This window comes from Dioscorea cayenensis, chromosome 3, assembly GCF_009730915.1.
Source record: "Dioscorea cayenensis subsp. rotundata cultivar TDr96_F1 chromosome 3, TDr96_F1_v2_PseudoChromosome.rev07_lg8_w22 25.fasta, whole genome shotgun sequence".
In the NCBI taxonomy this organism is placed as follows: Eukaryota; Viridiplantae; Streptophyta; class Magnoliopsida; order Dioscoreales; family Dioscoreaceae; genus Dioscorea; species Dioscorea cayenensis.
In genome coordinates this window covers 1,306,942-1,325,481 of record NC_052473.1, presented here as the reverse complement: position 1 = coordinate 1,325,481, position 18,540 = coordinate 1,306,942, and the positions used below count along the sequence as shown (strand labels likewise).

Genomic DNA, 18,540 nt, shown 5'->3' with positions numbered 1-18,540 from the left:
AGTGTTATTGATTGATGCTTGCTCTTCAAGTCATTAGTATTAAAAGTCTAACCAATATAAAAACTTTCACCATATAGAAATCGTCAAATGGCTTTCTAAAACTAAGGGGTCATTTGGGTGGAGGGAATAGGTACTCAGGGAAGGTATGACAAGGATGTGATATTTTCAAAAGTAAACCTTACTTCCATATATTGTTTCATATTCTATTTAAACAGTCATTTAATGACACTAGTCTTCTCATCTTTGGTTATGGCTTCTCATACCTTCTCTCATGTTTTTTATGATTTTGCGTTCATGTTATTATGTTGTTCTGTTTTGATTCACAGTTCATTTGTCGCCGAAGACGTCACTCAAAGTGGGCAAAATATCATCGACATTAGCTCACTGTTACCACAAACAGTGTGCTCCTTGGCCAAAGGTTTATTAAGTTAATTTATCTGTTTTATTTATGAATCTTACGTATCATTAATAATCACCCATTGTTATTCATTCATATATTTCAAGATATAAAATAAAATTAAATACCATTTAAGTTGGTTTTTCATTCTTGTATTCGAGCTATTAAACCCAATATAAATCATACATAATCCATGCATTTTGAAATTCATTTCTAATTAGGGTTAACAAGGGCGGAACCAATGGGGAACGAGCGGGGGCTTCAGCCATCCCTCGACTCCGGTGAGGTTACTTGCCGGCACCCATGAAGTTTTGGTTATATATATATATATATATTAATGTTAGATAAGATTTTGTTTGTATTCAATAATCATGTAATGTCCATGTGCTTCAGTGGTTGGTGAGAATTTGATGATTAGAGCCACCCTGGTTCAAATCCCATGGGTTGCAATCTTCAGTTTTTGATATTTTTACTACTTAAAATCAAGTTTATTGAAATTTCAAATTTTCAATAAAAATTTACGAATAATATTAATACAATTTATAAAAATAAATTAATAATTAAAAAATTAAGTTGATAATGGGTTGCAATATTAAGTTGTTTATACTTTTACTAATTTTCAACAAGTTGCTTAAATTTTAAATTTAAAAAAAAAATTAAGGAAAAAATTAAATTGATAATGTGGCATTGAAATTCAAAATTTTCAATAAAAATTTATTAATAATGTTAATAAAATTTATAAAATAATTTAATAATTAAAAAAAAAGTTGATAATGGGTTGCAGTGTTAAGTTTTTGATACTTTTACTAATTAACAAGTTTTCTTGTTTTCAAAAAGTTGCTAAAATTTTAAATTTTATAAAAATTTAAGGAAAATAATAAAGTTGATAATGTGGCATTCAAATTTCAAATTTTCAATAAAAGTTTCTGAATAATATTAATAACATTTATAAAAACAATTTAATAATTTTTCAAAAATTTAAGTTGATAATGTGACATGGCAAATATAAATTAATTGTTATAATATAATAATATAAATGTTAAAGTGAATAAATGATTGTTTAGTTGTCTAATTGAACATAGTTATTTTTTTAGTCAGATACATCATGACAACAATAGTAGTTCAAATTATAGTTAATGTTCTTTTTTTCACTCTATATATATTCAAATTATAGTTATATTATCGAACTATTTTTACTATAGATAATTATTTTATTTGATAATTTTTTTACACTTTCACTTCAGCCTCCCTACTTGTAAGTTCCGGTTCCGCCACTGAGGGTTAATGTCATAACTAGGTTCTCAGATATTGGTTATTGTTTTTTATTTTATTTTTTTTGTCTTTAAGTTATTAAAATATTTATTTTAACTAGTAAACAATATAAATTCGTTTGTGTTTTTAATCCCATGAATCATTAAATCTATTTTTTTCATAGATCTTCTATTCAACATGACGAAAGTGAGTTAGACTCGATCGCGGTTCGGCTTCAAAACCATAGAACTAAACCCGGAACCGATCACTATTGAATCGAACCGTAGCAGTAAAAAGGTTTCGTGTCCCAAACCGAACTCGAACCGAACTTTAAGGTTCCAGCTAGGTTCTTATGAGTTGAAAAAACTGAATCGAACCGAACTCAGGGTTCCTATTCTATTTTATTTTTTTAAATAAAATATATATATAATATAATTTTTTTTATATATTTTAATTAATTGGAATTAAATTATTTAAAACCGAACCAGAATCGGAATCATATTGGAACCGAACCGAGAACCGGAACCTTATGACTATGGTTCAGTTCCGGTTCTATAGTTTAGAAAACCGGAACCGGTGGTTTTGAATCGAAACCGAACCGGAACCGAACCGTGGTCAAGTCTAGCAGCTGTGCTGTGAAAGAAGAGGTATAAGTATATATATTATTGTAAACAAAGTTATATTTTTTATATTTCAGGGACAAAAACTAATAAAGCTGGTTGTTTAGAAAAAAACAATTTAGAGATCCATTGGTCTTTGCTTATTGACCGAAGATCTTTTTGACTTTTACTATAATTATCAGGTCTTTACTTTTTACTTATAATTTCTTTTAGCTTGCAACATTAAATTAATTTTTTTAATTACGTAATATTAAAAAGTGCTGTTATTCCACTAATGTTCTATTCCTTTTTTTATTTCATCCTACTCCTCTGTTTATTTTTTTAAAATATTTATTTCTTTTATTTCTCCTTCGGTTGTTAAAATGACCGGCTAGTAACTCTATATAAGCTAATATGGGTCTAACAAATTAACTATAAACTAAGATCACCAGTCTACTAGTGGACTCATAGTCTGCTACTGGTTCTATAACAAGTAATAAATCTAACAAAGTAACTATCAATTAATAGACCACTGATTTACTAGTGGCTTTATATGAGGTAATATATCTAACAAGTTAACCACAAATTAAGGGGGTTGCTAACCTGGCTCAGTGTAACCTAATGAGTTTAATAGATTTTACTTATTCATTTAATGACTCTAACCGAACTGATAATAAAACATATGAACAGTTAATACGCAACACAAGAAAATCATAATATTGACATACGCTATATTCATTGTTGATGCAATTCACAAAAATAAAAAAATACACACATAAAATTTGGGGTCATTTTCAAAAACCAACTGAAATTATGGACTACTGCATAGCCACAGCAATCAATGGTGCTGGCACACGGCTAAAGCTCATCCACCAACACGGCCCTTGCTCACCCTTCAACCACTCAAACAAGTTAACTCACAATCAAATTCTCACACAAGACCAATCCCGTGTAAATTTCATCAACCAGCACCGCCGCCACAGCACCATCACCAGCACCAGCACCAGCACCAGCACCACCTCCAAAATCCCTGCTTACACTGGAAACTCATTCTCAACTGGAAACTATATAATCACCATCAATTTTTGGCACGCCCGAGCAAGAACTCACTGTCATCTTCGACACCGGCAGCGATGTCACTTGGATCCAATGCCAACCTTGCTTAACCTCTTGTTACTCCCAACAAGAGCCCCTCTTCGCCCCAGCTCAGTCCACAACCTTCTCCTCTGTGTCATGCTCCGACCCCTGCTTGCTCCCAGCTCAACTCGCCTGATTGCTCCAACAACACTTGTGTCTACACTGTCACATACGGCGACAAGTCTTATACCAATGGCTTCTACTCTGAAGACACTCTCACACTCTCTCCCACCGATACCCTCACTAGCTTCTTCTTTGGTTGTGGAGTGAACAACAGTGATGGTTTTGGCAAAGTCGCTGGTCTCCTCGGCCTCGGTCGAGGCCCGGCATCTTTAATCTCTCAGTCCAATACCAAATACAACAGTTTTTTCTCGTACTGCCTCCCTTCCACCTCCTCCTCAACTGGTTACCTCACCTTCGGTGGCGAAGCTCCAACCAATCTGAATAGCACTCAAATGCTCACTAATTCATCAATGCCCAGCTTCTACTTCCTTGGTCTCCAGGGAATAAGTGTGGATGGAACACAGCTTGATATTCCTCCAACTGTGTTTTCTAACGTCGGAACTATCATAGACTCCGGCACGGTCATAAGCCGGCTGCCACCAGAGGCATACTCTTCTCTCCGGGATGCATTCCGGCAAAAGATGTCAAATTATTCAGAGGCACAGGCAACGAATTTACTTGATACATGTTATGACTTATCAAGCTATGACACAGTGGAGATACCGACGGTGTCGTTGGAGTTCGAAGACGGCATGGCCTTGGATTTGGATGCTTCCCAAATACTCTTCCTTGTGAATGGTCCGTCTCAAGCTTGCTTAGGCTTCGCCGGAAATAAAGACGCTAGTGATGTGGGTATAATTGGGAATACTCAACAGCGTAAGTTCAGTGTGGTTTATGATGTGCCAAATCAAGTCATTGGGTTTGGACAAGGAGGATGTGATTAATGATGATGATGATGATTAAGGGAGTGTTTATTTACTTAAATAAATGGGATTAGTACTTGATACTTATGACCATCAAATGTGTGTTTTTGTTTTGCATCTTTAAATTGATAGAACTTGATTCCATAGAACTTTATGGATTTCACAATGAGAATAATCCCTATGAACAGTTAGGATCTTTTTGATTGAAAATTATTTTGGAACAAATAATAAATTATAGAAGTGTATTTGCACTTGAATCCATTGATAATGATGATGATGATTGGGCGTTGTGGTTCTTCTAATTAATCATACACAGAGAGAAAAGATGGGAACCCAAATTCAGAAAACCATAATTCTGAATCTCAAATCGTTACGTGTTCAGTCAAGGATCACACCCCATTTATAAGAAATCTTTATAGGGCTAATTACAAATATGTCAATCATAGGCTTGACGATTTTACCCCATGAGTTTTGCACATCATATTTTTAATATGTAAATCCAAACATTTAAAATTAGATTATTAGGACCCTATTCAAACTTTAATTAGATCACCACAATTGGATCTATTCGAAATTAAATATGATAAGATATACACAATTATAAATATTAGTTGTGTACGTCTACACAATTTATGCACATAATCCTTATATCTCTACATAATGTGTGGTCCACAACCCAACATAAATAAAATAAAGTTTGGGAGACATGCTTTGGTTTTGTTTTGTATTTTGATAGTAAGTTCATAATTTTGTCTACAATGTAACATGCACGAGTGAACTTCATATTTAATTTCAATGGTAAATATGTTTGTGTTTTGGGAAAGAATAGACAAGGGTAAACTACAGCTAAGACAGACAAATATAGATTACATCGGTAGGAGAATGTGTCAAATTTTAACTTATGTTTTCTTTATAAATTTAGAAAAACTTCGCAGTCATTGATTTAGTTACATAATTAGATGAAAATTGTTAAAATTATAATGCCTACCACATCAATTTTTTTTTGCGTGATCTAGATTGATAATTTTATAAGTAGTAATAATACCGCAATAGTTAAAAATAAGTATGATCCTCAAAAAAATTTTTATTTGATATTACTCGTAAATGACCAAATTTTCTAAATCAAGTCACTTAACCACCCATCCTCCATCATCAATTCCCCTAAATTCAAACACAAATAAGATTATTCAAATTATGTAATTAACCTCGAAAAGTAATACTAATGGAAAGAGAAAAAGGAAATTATATATATCGAAGCCATCAACACTTGGTAAAGAAGAAGAGGAACAAGAAATTATTTAGGATCTATTTTCTCTAACTAATAATATAATGTTCATCTCAATTGGCCATGGACGGTTGAGGGAATTATAAGTCTCTACCAACGGTAAGCCTTGGTTCATCTTGCACTGATATAAAGGGGTTGAAGGCCTATACATTTGTTAGCTTGTTTTCATGCTAGGAGGACCTAATTTCAATATCTGATATATGTTTGTTGTAAGTTTACAACAAATTTCGCTGATTAAATCTTAGTCAATCAATGATCTCCTCCTCTATCCTGTCTCCACTTCCTTACGGCAAATTACCCTTTAAATTTTTCATCATGCTCACTAATCCATACCATATTGTTGTTAGTCTAATTTAAATTGCTAATTCTATAATTGGTAATGGTATCCGGTTGTAAAAGTAAACATGTTTCTCAAAAAATTAAATAAACACCAACCATATACCAAATCCAGTCTTTTATCAGTCATTCTCAATTGTCAATTTTCCATATTCTATAAAATGAAGGTCATTCAAACTATCTAAAAATCAACTTCACACTATAAAAACTTAAAACAAAACACAAAAGCAATGTATCAAAACAATCAACTACTACAAAAGACAAGGAAAAAATAGCTTGCTTATATATGATTAATGTATTTTTGCTAACGAATGATACAATGATTATCCCCATCATTTTACTTTAACCCTAATTGAAAAGATGGTGTCTCCAAAAAAAAAAATGTAGCTTTGATTCACCTGTCCGAAGATTTGAAGACTTCTTTCCCTTGAGGGTGGTTCTTATAATGGGAGAAATAAACTGACATGTTATATGTACCTATATCCATTGATAATCTCAAACTGAATCTCAGGATCAAATACATACAAACCATTATTGTAGAGCTCAATAATTATAATGATCATGAGACATATGATTCTCACCTAATATAAATTATCATCTAAAAATTTAACAAGAAATTTAACTCCATTATAGTCAATTAAGATAAGACACTATATAAAACTTAATGCTCTCATAAAATTTAACAATAATTATATATATATATATATATATATATATATATATTCTGCTAAAGCTCTTATTAAACACAGTTTTGCTCTCAGAATCATGTTGACTTTGGTTCTTGATGGGGCTCATTTCCTGCTCCTTGTAATACATACATTTTAAAGTAAAAAAATGAGATATTGAATTAAAAAAATTAAATTAATTTATATTTAAATCATAATTAAACACCAATTGACCTTTTACTAAAAAAATATATCATGAAAAGCATATAACTAAGCATTTTCAAATTTAAAAAATCGAGCATATGTGCATATATCCAAAATCACTACCATCTAACTATTTAGAACAAATATAATTTTTAAACAATATGTACTTATATAATCTTTTTGGCTATCGAGTCAACAAACAAACAAAAATAATATAATTATTTAAATTCAAATATATAGAACCAAAAAAAAAGTAACAATTAAAAAGTAATATTCATATGTTTTCATTCACAAAAAATTAAATTGGTATCAGAGCGAAAGCATGATGAGAGTAAAATTGTAACCAATGTGTATAATTAAGGCGTGCTATAAGTATTATTATTGATTGATTGGTCAAAATAGTGTTATCTTAAATTTTATTAAATATTTAAAAAGTAATAAAAATTGAGGATGGATAAACATTATATTGTGATTAAAAAAAAAATTAAGTATTTTTATATATATATATATATATATATATATATATATATATTAGAATGAATAAAACCATAATCAACTTTGAACAAAATCATTTAATTAATAATAAAAAAATAAATTAACTTTATCCTAAATAACATCAATTGTCAATAGAAAATTTTAAAAATAAGGGTTGACCATTGATTTTATTATTGATTATTACCATAAAAGGATGTTTCCAAATGATATCAAACTTATAAAAATAGTGAGAGGAAACAAGTAGAGGTGGGCACGGGCCGTCCGGCAAGCCCGGCCAGACGTGCTCGCCCGAGCCGAGCCCACCCGGGTCGATCTTGACCCGTCGTACCCAGCATCGAGATCGGGGCTCGATTCACGAGTTGAGCTTCTTCCAACCGTGTGCGCCGGGTCTAGCCGCGAGGGCAAACCGCCGGGCCCAGCCTCTAACTAAAACCGGGTTGCAACTCGGAGTCTCAACCCGCCGAGTCAAATCTCGAGTCGGGAGTTGACTTTCAACGGCTATGAATTTTTGAATTCATAGCCGTTGGCTATAATTTTCAAATTTTTAAATTTTCGAAATTTATTTTTTTAAAAATTCTTATAAATTTTATATATACCCCTCACCCCACTATTATTTACTTTTTTACCAATTATTACTCTTTTCCCCAACCTCTACTCTCACGCTCTCTTAATCTCCCTACTTTCATTCTCTCATAATCTCACTCTCTCGAGGCTTATTATTTTGGATTCTCGGGTTTTAATTATCGAGCTTTAATATTCGAGTTGGAATCTTGGAGACTTGGAGTGGTTCAACTTTGGTTTTTCTCTTATTTTTAAGATTTCGGAAGTTCCCAATTAACAAGGTTGGTGATGATTTATTTATTTTTATGTTTAGTTATAGTTTCCTAGGCTTGTCTTAATTTAATCATGCAAGTATTAGTTGTATTCTTTATATGTTTATTTTAATTATTAGTTTAGACTTGTGGACATATTAAAAATGCATGAAATTATTATTTGTAGTTTTGGACCTTTGGTTGATTTTTTTTATAAATATTTGGACGAAATTATTATTGTAGACATGAATAAAAGTATTTGTTGAAATTGTTGATATTTATTTTAATTATTATTTTAGACTTGTGGACATATAAGAAATGCATGAAATTATTATTTGTAGTTTCTATAGAGTTGTTTTTAAATAATTAGTATGAATGATTTTTGTAGACTTGAACAAAAATTATTAGTTATATTCTTCATATTTATTTTTATTATTAGAATGGATATGTTTTTTTAAAAAGTACATAAAAATTAATATTTCTAGTTTTTGTAGAGCTTTTGCTTTTTTAATATTTGCATGAAATTATTTAAGTAGAATTGAATGATTTTTTTTTTTTGCATTTATGATATTAATTTTTATTATTAGTTTAGAGTTGTGGTTTTTTAAAAATGCATGAATGTATTTTTAAGGACTATGTGAAATTATTTTTAACTCAGTGGGAGTTTTTTAAAAAGTAGACTTGGTTTCTTTAATATTTGCATGAAATTATTTTTTGTAAATGAATTTTTGTTCTTCTGCATTTATGATATTAATTTTTTTATTATTAGTTTAGAGTTGTGGTTTTTAAAAATGCATGAACGTATTTTTTTATGGACTATATGTAAATTATTTTTTAACTTATGGGAGTTTTAAAAAGATACGTGAAATTAATATTTCTAGTTTTTGTAGACTTGGGTTTTCTTTTAATATTTGTACATGAAATTATTTTTTCGTAGAATTGAATGATCATTTATGATATTAATTTTTTATTATTAGTTTTAGAGTTGTGGTTTTTTTAAAAACGCATGAATGTATTTTTTTATGAACTGTATGTAAATTATTTTTAAACTCATGGGAGTTTTAAAAAGTAGACTTTGTTTTTCTTTAATATTTGCAGTGAAATTATTTTTGTGAATGAATTTTTTTTTTGTTCTTTGCATTTATGATATTAATTTTTATTATTAGTTTAGAGTTGTGTTTTTTTAAAAAAAATGCATGAACGTATTTTTATGGATTTGTATGAAATTATTTTTTTACCCTTGTGGGAGTTTTAAAAAGTAGACTTGGTTTTCTTTTAATATTTGCATGAAATTATTTTTTTGTGAATGATGCATTTATGATATTAATTTTTTATTACTAGTTTAGAGTTGTGGTTTTTTTTTAAAAAAAATGCATGAATGTATTTTTTTATGTATTTGTATGAAATTATTTTTTTAACTTGTGGGAGTTTTTTAAAAAGTACATGAAATTAATATTTCTAGTTTTTGTAGACTTGGATTTGCATGAATGTATTTTTTTATGGATTTGAATGAAATTATTTGTAGTATTCTTAGATATTTAATTTCATTATTAGTTTTTAGACTTGTGTATGCATTTTTTTTAATATTTGCATAAAATTATTTTTGTTGACTTGAATGAAATTATTTGTAATATTGTTAGATATTTAATTCAATTATTAGTTTTTAGACTTGTGGTAAATACTTGTTAGATATTATTTGTTGTAGAACTTGAATGAAATTAGTTGTTGTATTCTTAGATATTAAAACATGGCTTCACAGAGTGGATCCTCTCGAGGGAAAAAGCGTTGTTGGATCGGCTTCCCACTCCCACACCACCCTACTCAAGAAAGCAATCCATTTCAAGATTTTGAGAGCCCATAGAACAATCGGCACTCGGTTGATGTACTCTCACAAACCGGACAAAGCAACCAACTCCATGAAATTACCCTCAAATCTAACATTTTTAAAACTCATTTTTACAAAAATTGTATAATAATGATGCGTATCAGAATACATGGTAAATGTAACTATTGTGGTTCCAATTTAAACATTGTAAGGGGCTGGAGGATATAGCACATTCAACGGACACTTGGAGAAGAAGCACCCGGACTGAGCTTGGACACGCCCGATCACGATCACAAATTCGATTCACTCGTGGATGAAGGTCATGAGTTCTCGATCATCTCTATTTACATTTTCGCAAGCAAAATACTGTGGGATAAAATATGCGAGACACTTTCGTCGAGCGCTTGCTGCTCAACTTCACCGAATCGGTGTCAAGTTCAAGAATGCATCAACGACACACTACAACCGCAGTACGCAAGAAGGTTTCACGAAGGACAATTCAAAGAACAATATTCAAACAATACAAGTTTGGTAGAGAACAACTTTGTGAGTATTTTCGTACTTTCAACTCTTTGGTTTCTTTTATGTTCCGATGTTTGGACCGATGTTTTTTTCATGAAAAATTCTTTTTATGGGTATTACAAGACATTGGGTTGATGACAAGTGGAACATCCAAAAGCGTGTTCTCGCTTTTAGGGTGTTCAACGAGTCTCATAGTCTCGATAATATTTATAGACTTATCGCGTGAGTTATCGAAGAATTTGGTTTAATGTTTAAAATTTTTTTCGATTTCTTTTTTGATAACGCCTCGCTAATACGGCCTCAATTACACCTCTGAAGATTTTTTGAGGCCTTCATGTGGTGGCAAATATTTTTCATATAAGATGTGTTTGTCACGCTTTTAAACTTATGTGTGCAAAGTGGTTTGGAAGAGCTTAAAGAATTTGTACTCCCGTTAGGGAAGGTCGTAGCTTTATATGGGAAAAAGCATGACCCTCGTGAAACAATGGGCTCGCTATTAGTAAAAGCACATAACACGAGGGTCAAAAAAATTTCCCTAAAGATGTCAAAACAAGATGGAACTCAACTTATCGGCTTCTTAGTGCAACATTTCCCTATAGGACATTATTGACTAAGTTTGTTAATGATTCCTTAGTTGGTTTTTCTTTTATATGAGTATAACTGGGTAATTATCACTCGTATTATTGATTTGCTTGTGGTTTTTAACACATGTACTAATTTGTTTTCCCAAGTTTATTTTCCTACTTCCCATTTATTTCTATATGGTGTTGTTGACGTGGGTCGAACAATTTTTGGAAGTTTAGATTAGATCCATAATTGTTTTTGTGCGTTAATCACTATGAAAAATGAAAATGGTTGTCTTATTATAAAAATATACCTCCTATTGCTTTTAGTTGCATTTGTTCTTGATCCAAGGCAAAAGCTAGAAGGTTCTCGAGGAATATTTGGACGCATATTACAAATTCTTAGGATTGATGGAGGACAAGATTCCCAACCGGTTCCCATGAGCGCGAGCGACGTGGATACTCAAGAATCGAACCCGGACTCGACGGCGATTGTGGATGTCAATGAAATTGTTGTTGATACTTTAGGAGTCAACTTGTTGAATTATATGATAGCTATTGTATTAGATATAGTCATATAGTTCCAGCAGGTTGTCATGAGGAGAGCGATGAGGACAATCTAGTAGTGGTGGAGGAGAATCATTCCGACAGAGACAAGCAAAGAAGAAACCAATGGGATCACAATATACAGAGCTCGACTTGTACTTAAACACAACTTTCCGGTTCTCAGAAGAAATCAACACGTAGACGTGACTTTTCAACGTCCTCAGTCGGTGGCAAGGTAATGAAAAATCCGTACCCCATTCTTTTCACTAATGGTAAAGGATATTTTTTTGCATGTCCCTATGTCTACGTGAGCATGCGAGCGACTTTTTAGCGCAGTGGAAACATGTTGGATTCGACACGTTCGCAATTGACCCCACAAAATATTGAAATTCAAGTTTACTTGGATGACCTAGAAGCGTGCTCAAGTTCGTGACACGAAGCGGATGAAGGAAGTCCAGGATGCTAGTGATTTCTTCTACACGAGATAACATGATGAGCGCACACGGCTCGGCGATCAGTTGAGTCCGACCAAGACCTGGGATGAGTGCAGATTAAGTAAGTGGGTGACGATTATAATGTGTAATAGAACTACGTGGGATTTGATTCCTCTTACACCCGAGGAGGATACGTGAGGCAAACTTTAATTCGACGTATAAGCGAATTAAGTCAAGTCCATTTATTTCCAAATTTAGTGTAATTTCGATTTTTTTAGTGAAATTTAGTGATGAATACGTGGGACATCTCTTATTACTTGGAAACTTGTAGGTCTTTTATTTTTGGGGTCTTAATTAATTCATTTTTTTATAGAAATTTTTCTGAATTTTTTCTTGAATTTTCACAATTTTTTCTCATTTTTGAATTTTCTATAATTTTTTAAATTTTTTTAAAAAATTGAGGTGACCCGACCCGGCCCGCGGGCCCCAGCTACAGGGCCGACCCGGTCCCAACCCGGCAGGTTGGCCCGCCGGTTTTGGCCCAGCCCCCGGGCCAACTGGGACGGGCGGTTCTGGGCCCGACTTCATGTGACCCGGACCCGGCGGGTCCGACAGGCCAACCCGGCCCACCGGGTTCTAGACCCAGCCGGGCCGGGTCCGGGTCAGTGGGCCAGTGAACCAGACCCGACGGATCAGGCCCGCTGGGCCCGGTTACCTGGCCCGTGCCCACCTCTAGAAACAAGTGTGTTGCATTCAATTTTTATCGTAAATTAATGTTTGTCTGCAAGTCTAAAAAAATCCAAGTGTCATTGATGCACTTTTTTTGTTTAATTACATAAAAAAATCACTAAAACCATAATGCATATCACATTAAGTTATTGCTTTTCTAATCAATATTATTAATTCCATTATCAAAAATAGTAAAAAAATAATCATGATCATCAAAATTTTGATTAAATAATATTCTTATATAAGAGATGAATTTTTACCAAAATAAATAACTTATCATCCATCCTCAATTATTAATTTTCACGATTTCCATGGAAACACAAATAAGATCATTTAAATTTTAGCAAAAGAATATAGAAAAAATAACTTATTCAAAAGATTTTTTTTTCTAAATAATGATATAAGAATCACTTTCATCAATCATCTTACCTTTGTCCATGACTGGTTGAGGGTCTTTTATGGAAAGCTTGGTGTCTCCAAAACCGAGAGTGAGCTGTGCTTTATCTTCTGGTGGAGGATTTGAAGGTCTCCTAATTATTTGTTGAGTAGTTTTTGTGCCTGGAGGACCTAATCGTAATGTTAGGTCTATGTCTGTTGCAGATCCCAAATTAATTTTGTTGGTGGAATCTTGCTCAACCACTGGCCTCCAAATCTGTCCACTATCATTATCATTTGTTGATGATGAACCACCTTCTTGATTTTCCATCGCTCTAGCTTCGTTCTCCTCTTGCTCTTCACTCGCACTACCTTGATACCCCCTAAAGGGGCTTTGCCTCTATACAGAGGCAAGGATGTGATGGTTTCTTTTTAGGGTACCATGTATATTGTCTTCTTCTGATAAGCCAGCACAGCACGTTTGTCTCCCTCCCTTCATTTGAGCACACGTGGAGCCATTCGCTTATTTGAACACATACACATGGAGCCATTCGCTTATTTGAACACACGCGGAACCATTACTTTATTTGAGGACACGCAGTCGAGAGATGTGGGTGAAGATCATCGTGTTTAATTATCTCAAAACCCTCTTATCATTCTTAATCTCACACTTAATTACTTTCTCATTACTATATATTTATATGTCATTTTTATGTTGTTAGATCATTACTTTTTTCTTTAGATAAATTGGCAACAAGCACTTTTTTATTTTTATTTTTTTACATTGTGCTTGAGAGATTTTGAACTCGAGACCTCTCAAACACAAATAAGATAGGAAACCACTAGGCTATTCTTTGGTTCCTAGATCATTACTTTTAAACCAATGCTTACTTATTTATCCTTAATTATAAAGAATTAAACGTTTATTTTGACAATAAACCAAAACTGTATCTACATCGGATGCACTTCATGATAAAATGCTAGCCTCTACTTAATTCTCTCTCGAACAAGTATTAAGCAATGTGGTTAATATTACAAGAAGTTGTGATTCGGTAATTAAATTATGTTGGTAATCCGTAAGGACCAAAAAAGAATAATAAAAACTCGTGAAAGCAAAAAACTTTGTTCACCATGCTAATAGTCAAGGAGCTTACTGATCCGTAAGGTCAAAGATGGTAGCATAAGGATGGTGATGGTTCACAAGTATAGCCATAGAACCAGTTCTTGTGAAAATAACTATAGGTGTTTGAATTGCATTGGCCATGGTGGTTGTATGTGAAGCCATTTCCTAATAATGAGTGCTGCCACAATCACCTGTTTTTCTATAATGTGGTATTTTCTAATAATATATTCCCGTGAAAAAGATAGGATAAAAAGGGGTTTCAACTAATGGCCAAATTAGTAATTAATGGATGTTCAACAATAAACCTTAACTTGGAGCTTCCAAAGAAAAAGAAATCACATCATGTACCTCAACATGGTGCAAGGAAACAAGTGGTAACCACTATGTCATCCTTACTTACTATATTAATATATATTAAACATTAACAAAAGAGAGGAGGATGAGTCCTTCATTGATTACTAGCAATAAATGAACTTCCTCAATTGGTAGCTCAGCTCCAAGATCTCCACAAGTGACAAGCCACAATGGTCTACGATATACAAGGATAAGAAAAATTATTCTAGAAAACAACATTAAGGAATTATGAAGAAATTTATACTTAAGGTTCAGAGTGTTGTGAATGTGGCTTGAGAAATTTTTAAAGATAGCATTGTAGCAAATTAGTGTGTCAAGTAGCAGATTATTGTCCATATGTACATGGGCATGTTCAAAACAGTATAAATCTCAAGAATTTGAGATATGGAAGAGCACAACAGTGCTTAGCCTTTGCTAATACTAGACCTTTGAGTTTTGGGTGAACATGATCTCCCAGCGAAGTGCTTGGATGTGCTCTTGAGCACATGCATGCTTATCCTCATGCTAATCTCTGGAGTCAGATTTTTTTGGAGAAGTACCCCAAACACGGCCACGCATGGTATGCTTTGACCCAGTAATTGGGGATTTAAAGTTAATCACAGGAAAGACTTGAGGAAGTGCCTCATGCTAATCTTTGGAGTCAGATTTTTTTGGAGAAGTACCCCAAACACGGCCACGCATGGTATGCTTTGACCCAGTAATTGGGGATTTAAAGTTAATCACAGGAAAGACTTGAGGAAGTGCTCGATTTTGAGAAAGAGAGTGAGAACAACCTTGCGGTAAACCTTGAGATCAGCCTCCAAACTTTAAGGAGCTTGGATAGATGATAGGGACGCAAGTGTACGCACTAATCAACTAGTAAAATGTAAGTGAAAATAGGGTACTAATCCACAAGGGAGATTGAGATTATTAGTACTAACCCCCAATCCCAAAAATTAGCCTAATCGAAATTGTGATGTTGTGCAAAAGAATTAGAAAACAAAAACAGGAAATAAGAAATAAAGAGGTAGACAAATCAGGAGAAGAGGCAATGTTCGGACATAGCATCCCTCTAGGTTTTGTTAAGTATAGGACAAAAGTTGTCTAAACATTTAATCCTATTTGAACTGAAAAATTTTCTAAATTATACTAAACCCCTCTTGCAAGGGTAAATAGTAACTAAATCGGTACAGTGTTGATGCAGTCACCACATAATTGCTTTACACTTTGTAAAATCTCAATGTGAATTAACAAGAATTCCTTAAATAGGTAATTCTTCTTGTAAAGAGATTACCCCTAATCGGAATACATAATAGATATGTGATTTCTTCTAAAATCTATTCCACATGATTGCAAAGAGCGCAAAAATAACTTGTCAAACTCTCGGGAGGATTGAGGGAAAAGAATTCTCCAAAGTACCTATTGCTAGGCTTACTCGCAATCCCCTCTAATCATGGTATGTCTATGCTAGGTGGGTATTTCTACTCGTCAAAGCACATCAAATATGATAACTAGGGCTTTCACCACGATAGCAATCAAACAATACAAACACACAATTAGATTCAAATAATATAGATTGTAATTAGAAAACAACTAAATCATAAGAATATGCAACCAATATCAAAAGATAAAACCCTAGAGTTTAGCTATGCCCAAACATCTACAAAATTAGCCCTCCATTAATGGAGGGAAAGCATTCAAATAAAAGACACAAAGAGAGTAAAACAAAGTATCAAAAACCCCCTTCTCAATCGTGTCGGAGGTTGATCGCCAGAGAACGCCCAAGGACTTTCCGCAAACACTACCAAGGTAAGCTTGACGGCTACAATCTTCCTCTCCTCGATGATAGAATCGAATCTCCTTAAAAAATCCCCCATAAAATCCTGGAGATTCATCTCTCTTCTTCTCTAGCCTCACCCCAAGAATAGAATCAAAGATTGCCCTAAAAATCTTCATCATATCTATTTATATTGTACCACCTACGGGTTGCTTACGGTCATAAAGACGTGGCCGTAAAGAGCTGGAGATGATGGGTCATGAGCCTTACGAGATCACTTATGGCCGTAAGTCTCATTAATAAGGCCTTCTATCTTGTGTTACAGTCTAGCTTACTACCTTAAGCACTAGACCATAAGTTTCTCTGAGCGTAAGTTGTGCTCGTAAACTCCTCTAGATAGTCTTTACTGTCACACTTACGGACGTAAATCTTGCACGTAAGGTCCTTTGATTTAGCTTTATACTCCTCTTTACGAGTATAAGCATGCCCATAAAGTTCTATAGAAGAGGCTCACCACCATAAGTCAGGCCGTAAGCTACCTGTAAGTCATCATGTTGGTTTGTCCTTATTCGATCAATGCCGAGAAGCTCCATCTTCTTCATTTTAAGTCTACAACATTTTCTTGTTTTTGGCTCTCTCTCTCTCATCTTTAAGTGTTGCCCGAAGCATGAGAATGCAAAATACAATATGTTTAACATTAAATTCCATAATATACTTTTGATACATGGCTAATGAGTGTACAAAATAATATAAAATGATAAACAATTGTACACTCATCAATAGATCTTTCAAATCATTGAAGAAAGGAAGGTTTTAGCTTTGGATCTAAGCCTTTTAAGCCATTTGGCTAAATTCTCATCTTGTTTGTAAAACCTTTGGTGGTTGAAACTTTGTGTAAGCTTGTATTCTTCATCTTTGATACGCCTCTGCCCATGAAGGTGGGCTTTAAGCTAAATCATGTTAAATCCTTGTATCTTTCTTGTTGATTGCTTGTTTGATGTTCCCTTTTTTTTTCTTTTTAATGTGTTATTGTGCAACCATATTCAATTGATTTGCTGCCATAACCTCTGCGCATAGCTAAGGAGGTGAAAGAATCAAAATGATCATGATATTCTTTTTGTCCTAAGGAACACGCAGATAGCAACGTATAAGTCACAATAAACAAGCGTAAGCTAAAATATTCCCAAAGACAACATCAATGAATTACAGAAAATTTTCCAGAAGGTCCACAATAACAAAAATCAAGATGATTGTGGTGCTCTCTTTTTCTTAAGCAACATATGTATTGCAACTTATAACCCAATAGATTTGTATTAAACAATCGAGACTAATTTTTCCTATGTACTCCATGTGAAAATCAAACAATAATGTCAATAATTAATAATGAACCTAATTAAAAAAAAAAACAGAGCACTAAAATTTTTAATTAATGTGAAAAAATTTATTGAGAAAAACCAAATGACTTGTTCCATATGAGGAAATAATTGAAATTAATACAAAGTTCTGTTTGCACAGATCCAGATCCAGATGTTAACAGTAGCATTAACATCACCGATATATAATTTTTTTCAAAATCTACAACATAAGAGGAAGTCGGTTCAAGAATTACTAACAAAGAACAGCTTTGAAAATCAAAATGGGTAGATATATATAAAACTTTTTATTTTTTATTCTCTAATTTTTCTTTCTGATTTCTCTTACTCATTAACAGAAAGAAATTTTTTTCTTTTTTTTTTTCTTAAAATCTAATTAATTTGATTAATTGTGGGTCATCTGCCCACCGTATAAGGTGGACTCCAGCCCAATATTTTATAATTAATTCTTAGTAATTAGTAGATAATAAAACTAGAACATTAGAATTAGGGAAACAAACTGATATCCACCAAATAATTTAGGTATATTCTTCATATGTCTGTAATACAAAAACAAGCAAGAAAGACTTGATATTGGAAAAATTGCTAGCAAACAAGACATATGTTGGGCATCAATCGCGGACCAAATTGACGCTTTAAATGTGGGGGAAGACCTCCAAGGTTCTATTCGTTGATATAATTTACATCTATGTTTAGAAATTAGAAAATAAAAAATGGTCCACACATTGCTTGTGTTTTGTGTTTGTTATAATGATGATTAATGCACTCAAAGACTCAATTAATTGCCTATGAATTGCACTCCTATATAATCACATTATTTTTATGATTTTTTT

The 18,540-nt window shown here is 33.0% G+C and overlaps 2 protein-coding genes across 2 annotated transcripts; one reads left to right on the top strand and one right to left on the bottom strand.

Moving 5' to 3' along the window:
- Positions 1 to 3,331: 3,331 nt before the first annotated feature.
- Positions 3,332 to 4,522, top strand: LOC120255246 (aspartyl protease family protein At5g10770-like; the record flags this gene model as incomplete). Its single annotated transcript, XM_039263114.1, is given in 2 exon segments — positions 3,332 to 3,490; positions 3,492 to 4,522. Coding segments are annotated over 2 exon segments (999 nt in total), but the record flags the coding sequence as incomplete, so codon positions are not given.
- Positions 4,523 to 5,437: 915 nt separating this feature from the next.
- On the bottom strand, positions 5,438 to 13,478 carry LOC120255232. Its single transcript, XM_039263107.1, has 4 exons — positions 13,156 to 13,478; positions 11,964 to 12,098; positions 6,330 to 6,408; positions 5,438 to 5,471 (listed from the first exon to the last, which is right to left on the bottom strand). The coding sequence occupies exons 1-4, from the start codon at positions 13,430 to 13,432 to the stop codon at positions 5,438 to 5,440; spliced, it is 525 nt and encodes a 174-aa protein (XP_039119041.1). The 5' UTR covers positions 13,433 to 13,478.
- Between the last annotated feature and the right edge of the window lie 5,062 nt (positions 13,479 to 18,540).

What these genes read in the sequence shown, in the direction of transcription:
- LOC120255232 (XM_039263107.1), bottom strand. Translation starts at nt 13,432, where the DNA reads ATGGAAAATCAAGAAGGTGGTTCATCATCAACAAATGATAATGATAGT. An exon ending in CACGCTTCTAGGTCATCCAA is followed by an intron (nt 6,409 to 11,963) that starts GTAAACTTGAAT and finishes CAATGGATATAG; the next exon opens with GTACATATAACATGTCAGTT. An exon ending in GTCTTCAAATCTTCGGACAG is followed by an intron (nt 5,472 to 6,329) that starts GTGAATCAAAGC and finishes GTTTGAATTTAG; the next exon opens with GGGAATTGATGATGGAGGAT.